Source organism: Carassius auratus, chromosome 42 (assembly GCF_003368295.1).
Source record: "Carassius auratus strain Wakin chromosome 42, ASM336829v1, whole genome shotgun sequence".
Lineage (NCBI taxonomy): Eukaryota > Metazoa > Chordata > Actinopteri > Cypriniformes > Cyprinidae > Carassius > Carassius auratus.
In genome coordinates this window covers 8,459,724-8,471,663 of record NC_039284.1, presented here as the reverse complement: position 1 = coordinate 8,471,663, position 11,940 = coordinate 8,459,724, and the positions used below count along the sequence as shown (strand labels likewise).

At 40.4% G+C, this 11,940-nt stretch overlaps 2 gene segments (V, D, J or C); both read left to right on the top strand.

The window, feature by feature from the left end:
• Positions 1-8,500: 8,500 nt before the first annotated feature.
• LOC113060290 (immunoglobulin kappa variable 1D-16-like) lies at positions 8,501-9,174 on the top strand. The segment is given in 2 exon segments: positions 8,501-8,625; positions 8,732-9,174. Coding segments are annotated over 2 exon segments (489 nt in total).
• Positions 9,175-9,276: 102 nt separating this feature from the next.
• LOC113060540 (T cell receptor alpha variable 12-3-like) lies at positions 9,277-10,233 on the top strand. The segment is given in 2 exon segments: positions 9,277-9,485; positions 9,722-10,233. Coding segments are annotated over 2 exon segments (477 nt in total).
• The last annotated feature ends 1,707 nt before the right edge of the window (positions 10,234-11,940 follow it).

Genomic DNA, 11,940 nt, shown 5'->3' with positions numbered 1-11,940 from the left:
TCGATCTGCCTTCAAAACACCCAGTAAAATAGTTGCACGATAACATGCGTCATTGCTACGACACACTTTCTATAATTGAAATCCATTAAAGGATTGCCAGGCTGCATTAAGTCAACCCGAATCGGGAACACTTCCCATAACACCCATGTTCTTGTTACATCGTAAGAAGAATGGCATCAATGCTAATATTCGTCTGTTTTTTCCAAGGTCACTGTAACCATACGTACATAACCCTCATTCCCTGATGGAGGGAACGGAGACGTTATGTCGAACGACATATGGGGTCTCACTTGGGAGGCCAATCATCTCTGAGTTTAAGAGAAAACAGCAATGAAAATTGGCTAGTGGATTTAACATACCTGAGCCACTCCCCGTGTCAACGGGTATAAATAGGGCGACAGGTGCATCCGCTCATTAGGTTTTATGGTGGGGAGCGCAGAATGTATCCCGGCAACAGCAACCGGTTCAATGTTGTGGCATGGGGACATAAAGTCTCCGTTTCCTCCATCAGGGAATGAGAGTTACATACATAACCGAGACGTTCCCTATCTGTCGGTCACTACGAGTTATGTCGAACGACATATGGGGTCCTATGGAAAATGCAACAACCTGAACACCGTCACAATCCTGTGGGGCTTCAGGTGTTGACAAGCCGTGGAGTGCCACAAAAGCTACGCTTAAGGTCGTAGCCTTCCCAAAGCCCCAGCACAAATTCACTGACCTTGGTAACGAAGAGGCCAAAGGGTGAGTACATCGCTGCTGGAGAAGGCCACGCTGCTGTTCCGCCCACACAAAGTTAGTGGAAGGGATTTCAACCTTCGAAGAAAGATTGCTTCAAATCTTCCCTATTTGTTCTTACAGCTTGGCAAGACGATGGGGAAGTGAGTCTTAGGAAAAGGTCGCTACAGAGACCACATCCTACCCGCAGGGAGGTGACATGTGGAGATACTGATATGGACTGTCCCAGGGGACAGTACAACATATGGAATGGGTCTCTGAGGCAGGTCCTACCTTAGAGTAGGGATGGAACAGCTGCCAGAAGAGACTGACAGAGCGGGTCTGTCAAGGGAAGACACGGGTTCGCCATGAGGGAAACCTTACCATGGAAGAATACACATATGCGATTACCCGTAGGGAATCAAGCCTTATAGACACCTAGCCCAGTACAGGGACTGACCAGAGCTCCAGGCATGCTAACACCAGTACTGGGCCTGGTGACAGACTGCTCTGCCAAATCTGACTGCCAAGGGTGCTGGAGGATGCTCGACCAGGATACGCCAACCGGGGAACTCTACTGGGAGAAGAAAGGTGTTCATATCCCTGTGTTAGGGGGAATGGTGCAGGAAGAGAGGCACCCAGCCAGCCCTTCCCGCCAATTACCTGTTACCCAACACTAGGAAAGAAACTTGCTCTACACGAAGGTTGTAAAACCTCGCAAAAGTGTTGGGTTTTGCCCAGCCCGCAGCTCGACAGATGTCTGTCAGAGAGGCACCGTGTGCCAGCGCATAGGAGGAGGCCACACTCCATGTGGATTGGGCCCTCACCCCCAGGGAGCACAGCTCGCCTTGGGAATGGTACGCCAAGGTGGTGGCATTCACGATCCAGTGGGCCAACCTCTGCTTGGAGACAGCCTTCCCCTTCTGCTGACCTCCAAAGCAGACCAGGAGCTGCTCAGAGCTTCTAAACCTCTGGGTGCGGCCCACGTATATGCGAAGTGCACTTATGGGACACAGCAACACCAAGGCTGGATCTGCCTCCTTCAGGGGCAGCGCTTGCAGGTTCACCACCTGGTCTCTGAAGGGAGTGGTGGGAACCTTGGGCACGTATCCCGGCCGGGGTCTCAGGACAATATGAGACTAGGCCGGCCCGAACACAAGTCACTCTTCACTTACCGAAAATGCTTGGAGGTCCCTTACCCTCTTGATGGAAGTGAGCGTGACCAGGAGCGCTGTCTTGAGAGACAGGAACTTATGCTAGACTGAATTCAATCTCTGATGTCCTGCCAAAACAATACAGAGGTCCCAGGAGGGAATCCGGGGTGTCCAATGAGGATTTAACCTTCTGGCACCCCTCAGGAACATAACGATCAGGTCATGCCTCCCCAAGGACCGGCCGTCCACTGCATCACGATGGGCTGGAATGGCAGCCACATACACTTTCAGGGATGGAAGGTGACAGCCTATGCTCCAACCTTTCTTGCAGGAAAGAAAGCACAACTCTGACCGGGCATTTCCTGGGGTCTTCTCGGTGAGAAGAACACGAATTCATGAACAGACTCCACTTCAGAGCATAGGCCTGCCTCGTAGAGGGAGCTCTAGCCTGAGTGATAGTTCTACCACTGCTGGTGGCAGATCACTTAGGTCTGCCGCTTCCCATACAGAAGCCATACATGGAGGTTCCAAAAATCTGGACGCAGGTGCCAAATGGTGCCCAACCCCTGGGAGAGAAGGTTCCTCCTCAGGGGGATGTGCCAGGGAGGGGCTGTCAAAAGGAGCATGAGTTCCAAAAACCAGGTCCGGGTGGGCCAGTAAGGCGCAACCAACAGGTTGAAACAACAGTGCTGAAGTGGCGTCATATGGAGCAACCCGAGCGGCATGACTGCTGCTGCGGATGCCATATGCCCCAGGAGCCTCTGAAAGTGTTTTAGTGGTACCAATGTCCTGCCCCTGAAGGAACTCAGGCAGTTCAGCACTGACTGGGCATGCTCGCTGGTGTGTGTGAAATGGTCTGTGGCAAGGAGGATTGAGACGAAAGTACGCGTTTTTCAGGTCGATCGCTGCAAACCAGTCCTGGGGCTGAACACATTTGATAATGCGTTTCTGCGTCAACATTCTAATCCAAACATTACTGCTCATGTAAACGTGTTGACACGTTCAAACAACTGATTAGATGCTTTATATATATATATATCAGTGATGCATGGGTTGATCCAAAATGAGCGGGTGTCTGCGGTCAAGAAGACTGGGGATCAACAGTGCTGTTTTTGGTAAAAACATGATTTTGACGACTTCATCAAGTTGTGTTTTATAGAAAACTCTTTTTAAAAGATTTTTGTTTTGTATAAATTGTATTTTAATTTTGATCAATGTTTTATCAATCAATTGCCTGTATTTAATAAATAAGAAGCAAATATAAAGCAGACAATGTAATGAGGTACCGGCAAGAACACTTGCATTGCATGTGAACTGGAGGGCGTCGAAACTCAGCTTGTGCCTCACAGATTTGAGAAATATATAGGCTATATATTACAGAAATGTCTATTTTAAAAGAAAATATTCAAACCAAAATAAACAGGCTGCTCTCTGATTATGTAAGCTAATCCATATGAAATGTGCATTTATCTCTGATGTTCATGGCGAGTCCGCATCGTCAACTTCATCTTTGCAGTGACAATTAAATGTATAATTCTGGGTTGAGCGAGCAACCCCACAGAATGAGTGAGCAGAGCGGAATATTCAGAAATGCGTTCTCCGCTCACGAGCTCTGATCGGAACAAACCCGAACCTCACTGTCTGCTGAACTTGCAGAAACATCAAAATAGACATAGCTAGACTATTTTAGTATAAATTATGAGCTTAATGACGATTGTTTTATGTTTTTGTTGTTGTTGTTGTTGTTGTTTTTTGTTTGTTTGGTTTTTTGCCTAGTTCCTACGTCTATGGCCCAAAGACTCATTTACGATGAGCATTTACTGCTTTTAAAAAATGCGGGTCAGGAAGCGGGTTTGGTACAATATTTTATTTTTCTTTTTTTGCGATCTGAGTTGTGGGCGGGTTAGTTGAAAACGTCGGTCGGGTGCGGGTTATTAATACATTGACCAGCGCATCACTGATATATATGTATATATATGTTTGAGTGACCTTTTAAAATGTGCCCAATTTAAAATCATTCTGTTGATACAATGAAAATATCTAACCACTCTATTGTATTGTTTTGACTTAATTGTTAATACAAATGAATTAAAACTTCAGGGCAAAGAAAAGAACACAGCTGCGTTGCACAGTTTGGATATGTGGGGCGCTATGGAGTCAAGCATCATATACTACAGTCATGCACTTTAACAGTGTCAGAGTAACAATCACTCATGAATGTTTAGATTGAGCTCCCCAGTACTAAATATCAACATGAGAGTTTTCAGCATAATTACTGTCACACTAATCTATCTCTCTGGTAAGGCTGTATTGTTAACCAGACCTTTGTAGTAAAATACTTCATAATACCTATGTCTATTTTTTTTTTCTATCTTTTATCTTTTATCTAACATACTGTATGTTTGTTACAGGCTTTTCTTATACCTATACAGTTGACCAGTCTCCACCTGATGTGATCAAGAAACCAAAGGAATCTGCAAAGATCCAGTGTTCACACAGTGTGCCCAATTACAATCAAATTAGCTGGTTCAGACAAAACCAGGACCAAGGGTTCACATTCATGGGGTATTTATTTTTAAAAGAACAAAACCCAGAAAAAGAGTTCACACAAAAAAATGTAAATGTCTGGGGAAGGAAATGGCAATGGATATTTGACCATTGAAGATCTCTCGTCTAATGACAGTGCAGTGTGTTTTTGTGCTGCATGTTACACAGTGTTTTAGATCCAAGCTTTTCATTACAAAAACATCTTTTAATTCTGTGATTAACGGATAACAAAGAAGAAGAAGAAAAAAAGAAAGAAAGAAAAAAATCCTTTAATCCACGCCTGCTCCAGTGGTATTCATTTCAGACTGTTTTATTTATTTATATATTTTTAAATAATTTTCTGCTTATTGGTAGTAAGTAAGGTAGTTGTGGTATTTATTTTAAGGTATGGGGTTTGGTTAACAAATTTAGAATAGGGTCATGAAGAATAAGGCATTATTAAGGCATCAATATGCTAATGCCTGCTAATAAGCAGCTAGGTAATTGTAAACCGTTTTCCCTAATCTATACTGTAACCAGATACATGGATGTCGTAACTACCTAAATTTTACAACCCTAAAGCACTGATCAAACATTCAACAGCTTGAGGTTAATGAGCACAGTTTTGTGCCTTTCAATAGGTGGGGCTGTTATGTAACACATCCACCCGAGAGGATGGAGGGAGGAACTCCCCTCTGAAAACGTTGATGAAATTCAGATGAACTTGCAACAAATAGACAGATAAACATATGCAGTTTTCAATACATAAAAAAAAAAAAAAACTGTTGTAAGAACCCGCTGTTGTTAAAACTTGATAATGGTCAGAAATCCAGTTCTACACGTTTATTTGCTCTGCTGGCATTTTGGTAAGTGATTGTAAATGTTGTTGTTGTTTTTTGGACTCTTGTTACATAATCTGATGAAGTTTTGTATACACCACACAGTGCACTAAAATTGCTATTTAATTTATTTAGCAGGCCATTTGTTGAGCAGTGTTGATCAAACTCCTTCTGAAGTAATTGTGCGTTCTGGACAGGCTTACACTCTGTCCTGCTCTCACAGTATCTCCAGCTACAACACCATACTGTGGTACTACCAGCATGAGCAAGGGCAAGGCATGCATATTATAGGATATTCCTTTCATGGTACCCATAACTTGGAGAATGCAGATGATAAAAAATATAAGCTGGAGGGAGATGCCAAGTCTTCTGTGAACCTGACAATCTCAGATCTCACACTGAAGGAGAGCGCAGTGTATTTCTGTGCAGCCAGTGCACACAGTGCTGTAGCCCCAAAACGAGCCCTACAAAAAGCTCATATCTTTTGTGCTTCTTTCATTAGCTTTCAAGCAGTTGGGTTGAGATGGATTCCACGAGAGGTTCCTGCCAACTCTATTTTGTTTTCAATTTGATACATTCAGCAAGCAAATAGGTCAACAGAATGCAACAGAAGGGTTACTTAAATTAAAAGTCCCAGACGAAGGCTGGTTTCTCCCAGGGTATTTTTCTTCACTACTGTCACCCGAAGGAATTTTGGTTCCTTGCCATTGTCACCTTTGGCTTGCTTAGCTGGGGTTTAAAAGACAATTAATATCCAGTAACATCATTGATTAAGTTGGATGGATAAACAACTTCTTCTAAAGCATCTCATATCCTCTATAAGAAGTCCTCTTCAGCTTCAATTTGTTTCATAATCGATGAATTATGCAGCATTGACACTGTAATTGAAATTCATTTAATCAACACTGAACTAAATTGAGCTGAATTATAGTACTCTGCTTCAAAACTATCTGTTTTGTATAAAGTGCTCTATTAGTAATCGTAACCTGATATTCACACCCTTTTTTCTCTTTTTTTGGGATGTGATATTCTGCCCATTTTACCATGACATCATTTCCTCTGTCTAAGTCAACTACTTTGCTGAAAACCTCAGTAGTTTTCTTCTGATATGAGCAATACCAACATGATTAGATTTATACTCAACATCTTCTTCTCCCTGAGCTGGTTTACAGGTGTTATGATTTCAGTATAACTAGCACATAGATATTATATGAAGGCTCAAAACATTGAAATGCATCAGTATTTGTACCTAACAGTATTTCTTTGGATTCTCAGGTTGCCTGATTTGTGAGAAGGTGGATCAGTCCCCTTCGGATGTGCTGTGTAAACCCAAGGAGGCTGTCAATCTGGTCTGCAGACATGAAATTAAAAACTATGACACAATACTGTGGTATCAGAAGTTATATGGAGATTCTAGCCTGAAACTTATCGGTTACGCACAATATGAGAGCATAAAGGAGATTGAACAATCATATAAGGATAATTTTAATTTAATTGGAAATGGAGAAAAGGAGGTTACTTTAAAAATTCTCCAAGCGAGACCAGACTGGGACAGTGCAGAGTATTTCTGTGCAGCGTATTATGCACAATGCCACAAACGTTCTCCTTCCATGACAAAAACCTTGCTCTGATCTTTAATTCATCATGGTACACCTGCATGAAACCACACTGATGAGTTACACCCATAATAATAAAAACAACTTCTAAGAAGGCAGGAGTCTGGTGGTTTGATGATGCCATTTCCTGTCTTGAATAAATGAGCTTAGCTCAGCTCAGTTCAGTTAAGACCTCACCATGATGTTGTGCCTCTCCATCCAACTTGTGACAGTACTCTTTCTAACAGGTGTTCTTATTTTTTTTATTTCAGATTTAATTTTTATAATTCAAGAACAAACATTACATTTTTCTTTAACAATCAAGTTGTAAAGTTCACTCTGTGTTCTTCTCTTTGTACAGTCCCCACTGTGTGTAAAGACGTCCGACAGTCTCCAGATGCAGTCTTGTGTCATCCTGACAGTACGGCTGAGCTGACATGCAGCCACAGCATCAAGACCTATGACACAATATTATGGTATCAGCGCTCAGTTGGGGACACAGCGCTGAAACTTTTAGCTTATATATACTATAAAAAACCAAAGACTGAGGATCCATATGTAGCTCACTTCAGTGTAAACGGTGATGGTGAAAATAATGCTTCGCTTCATATAACATGTAGCAGAGAGGCCAAAATCACAGCCATGTATTACTGCGCTGCCAGTATCGCACAGTGCTGCAAGAGTTAAGCCTTCTCTACAATTACCTTCCTCTGCACCTGCACAGACCAGCACTGGTTAACATTCAGGGTTCGCTGACAGCATATGATTGTGCTTTTTCATGGTGTGTCAAAGCAGGTGCTTCATTTGTAGAGAGCTAGATGTAGAGAGGCAGATAAGAACATGTTATTCTAAATGTTCTTCTAAATAATAAGATAAACCAATTCTTAAGGACCAATTCTCACTGTTAACAAACTATTAACTGTGACTTTTGCCTCAATGAACTACTAATTTGCTGCTTATTAAAAGGTAATGATGGAGAATATCCATTCTAGTAAGCAACTAGTAAATAGTGAGAATTGGTCCTTAAAGTGTTTTGAGCTCAATCCTGAAATATTTCCACATTTTATTATAGTGAAAGCTATGCATTATATTCATGTTTAAATATACAAACTTACTATGATTATTATTCATATAAATAAAATATTTTGTCATGAGTTAAAGTTATAAAATTAAATGTTCTGATAAGATTATATCTGAGTATTGAATGATTATTGAATCTAATTTTATATTCTGATTAATTTAATTATTGAAAATAAAATCTTAATTAGGGTCTGCTTGGTTATCTCATAAAGTTAATATTATACTTTGTATATGTCAATTAAAACACCAGCCTTTCAGTAGCTGTTCTAAGTTAAATATCAAGAAATGCTTCACAGTGCATCCTATTAAAAATAAATAAATAAAAATAATAAAAATAACATATTATAATTCCAAAGCACTATGTTATGCACTTCCAAACTGATGCTGAAAGTCAGCAATGTAATATCACTAAAATCTGAATATATTAAAATTAATATACTTCAATTATATTATTATTTACAGAATGTTACTATATTTGGATCAAATCAAACTATACTAATAATAAGGGGCAATGATTTATTACTTTTATGCACCCTGCTTTTTTTAGACACAACCCTTCAATACGCTTTATTCGTAGGAGGTGCAGCATTACCCATCATCCATCTGCATTCATCCAGTGATTCTCCTCTGTATCTAGTCTGTGACATACACCCTCACACAAGATCAACATGAGAGGACCTCTTGTTTCTTCAACCGCTGTGATTTGTTTCATAGGTAATAATATAAGAATTATCTTAACATTGAACTTTAAATATAACTGTTAATTTTACAAAATTAGTTATTCAATTAAAGTGTAGTATTTGTCTTCGTGGCTTCACAGGTGTGGTGCTTTCTAGTAAGGTTGATCAAACTCCTTCTGCAATATTCTGGAGTCCTGAAAGAACGTCTGAAATCACCTGTCGCCATCAAATAACTAACTACGACACTATACTGTGGTACCAGCGTTCACAGACGGACACTGAGCTGAAACTCATCGGTTATATGAGTTATGAGCGTGGAACTATGGAGAAGCCATTTGAGAAGCACTTTAAAGTGAGTGGTCATGGTGAAGCAAACTCCACACTTCATCTTATCAACCTGAGAAAACCTGAAGATAGTGCTATGTACTACTGTGCTGCATATTACCACAGTGCTGTTTCCTCCCTTTCCATTAAACAAAAACCCACCTTTAATAATCTCATAACAGATAGCAGTTTTGCACAGCTGTCACGTGTTTTGGTACATGGTATATTGTCTTCGCTTCATGTGCAGTTTATCTATTGAAGATGTCTGTCCACTAACAGAGTTCCCAATATAGATTATTTAATGGCCGAGTAAACAAATGAGCAACCACGATAAGCAATAATCTGGCAACCAATCCAAAAAAGAAAAGAAAAAGAAAGCATCATTTGTACACCAGAGGGCAGAAACTGTTTACAGTTATAACCGATAGAGTTATGATGTAGTTTCCGTTCTTACGTGAAGGGAAAAAAAGTTTAAGAAAGGGTTCGTTACTCCATTCCAGTCATCTGTCTTTAGGAACAACATGATTAGACATCTGATCAACACTGCTATCTTGTTGCTGTTTTTAACAGGTAATGAAATGCATTTACACAAGATGCATATTCCCCCCAAAAAAGTTGTACACACAGTAAACATCATTTATTTCAAATTGTAAATAAAGATTCCTGGAGTTTGTTTTCCAATAAAACACTATTATGTTTTAATCCACCATTATTTGTGAAATTCTATACCATTTTTAAAATTCTTTTATTTCAGTGTAGTGTTTTATAACAGTATTGTCTCTCTAAACGTTTCCTTCTCTTAACAGGCTTCTCGGAGAACTCTGAAGTCATCCAGACCCCTTCTGACCTGCTGCCCAAAAACACTGTAGAGTCAGTGACTCTTCAATGTTCTCACACAAATCCAAGCTTCAATGTCATCCTCTGGTACAAGCAGCCTCTTAGCGGAGAAATGCAGCTCATGGGATATCTCTACAGGGCAAATAATAACACAGAGCCCCTTTTTAACATGAAAATTGAGCTACTGGGGAATGGAGCAAGTAAAAGCAATCTGATCCTGAAAAAACTTTCCTCAGATGACAATGCAATCTATTACTGTGCTGCGAGAGAACACAGTGCTGTGGGTTTCCTGCACTTCTGCACAAAAACGTTATCTTGGAACCCTATACATTACATCACAGTGTCACTCTTTCTTTATGTTAAGAAGGTAGTTATGTTCGTAACATGCCAAATGTAAACACTTACGGGCTACCGCTGCTAGTTATCACACTTATTTACTCCAGAGAATGCTTCTCAATGCTCATTTCTGTATAGGCTTATACATTGGACAGCAGGGTCAATGTAATGCATGTTAACATTTCCACCAGAAATGAAACATGTGTTGTTAGAAAACAGTTTGGGCTAAAATCTACCTTCATTATAGATAATTGACCCATGCATTAATGTATGCAAGTGTTATTTTGTTTACTTGTATATATTTGACAAATATGATGCAATTTGATGAATTAGTTAAAGACAAGTTTGAACTAGACCTTTGAAAACAACATTCAAATCCACTTGAGAAAACACATTTGTACAGTATAACTGGGATTTCTTCTTCTCTTCTTCTTTTGTAAGTCGCTTTGTATAAAAGCGTCTGCTAAATGACTAAATGTAAATGTAAAGAACTGCTTGGGCAGTGAGTACTATTGAAAGTGAGTTACACTGTACTGTACTGTACTACTGTACTCAATTTCCAACCCACCAGGGGGCAGTAGAAGTAAAAACACATAGATGTGAACAGAATAAATCAGACTCCACCCTTTTATCCAATAAACCTGACAAGCTCACCCATGAGTTTTCAGAATTCAACATGAGAGAATTTCTAGTCAAATGTTTCCTGCTTCAGTGTTGCATTGGTGAGGCATTACTTGAACGTAGATACACATCTATGGCATTAATGGCATCGCTGTAATTTAACCTGGTTCTTTAATGGTCTTGCAGGACTGTGCACAATGTTAATTGTTACACAAACTCCTACCAACCTTTTGTTAGTCAATGGAGCTACCATGAACATCACCTGCAGTCACCATGACAAAAGCTATGACAAAATCTTCTGGTACCAGCAGTCCAACGGGCAAAATCTCGAGCACCTTGGCTTCCTTTCCTTCAGGCAACCCTTGGCTGACAGAAAGGATTTCACAATAACAGGAGATGCGGAGAAAGAGGCGTACTTGGTGGTGTCGCCTGTGAAAGCTGAACACAGTGCTGTGTATTTCTGTGCAGTGAGTAAAGCACAGTGCTTTAAGTTTATACGAGCCTGTGCTCAAAACCCCACCCCTGTCACATGACACATCTGCACCTGGGTCGACAGCCCAGTCAAATGAGGTGAACACGGTCTTGAGACATATGATAGCTATACTCTTCTGACTGCAGAAGAAGCAAATATTTAGAGAGGCATCTGCAGCATTGTGAATTTAATGTTATTTATTGTTTTGAATGTTGTAATCATGATCAGAGCAATCATTTTAACCACAATCATTACTTTTTATTTGTTAATAGGTAAGCATTTCCAGTGCATTGCATTCTAAGTTCTTCAATGTACATGTATTGTTATGCGCTCCTCACTCTCTTGTAGTTTGTGTGGTTTGTTCTCCTGTCATTCAGCAGTCTCCCAAGCATCTTCTACGAACAGTGGAGGAGAAAGAGGCAAAGCTTTCTTGTCATCACGGTGACAGCAGCTATCCATATCTGTACTGGTATCAACAGAAAAGCAACAGCGGTTCTTTGGAGCTTATAGGAACGCTCAATTTTGACACAGCTTATCAAGAGGAAAAATTCAAACCTCGATTTGACATCACAGGACATGCTACACAAAATGCAAACCTGCTCATATCCAGCATAACTGCTGAGGACAGTGCAGTGTATTTCTGTGCAGCAAGTGAGCACAGCCGTACAGTTCTCTATAACCTTTGACAAAAAATGGTTTACTTTGCACCTGTTTATATATCTATGCCAAATCCGGTAATAACTGTTATTACAAATAGAG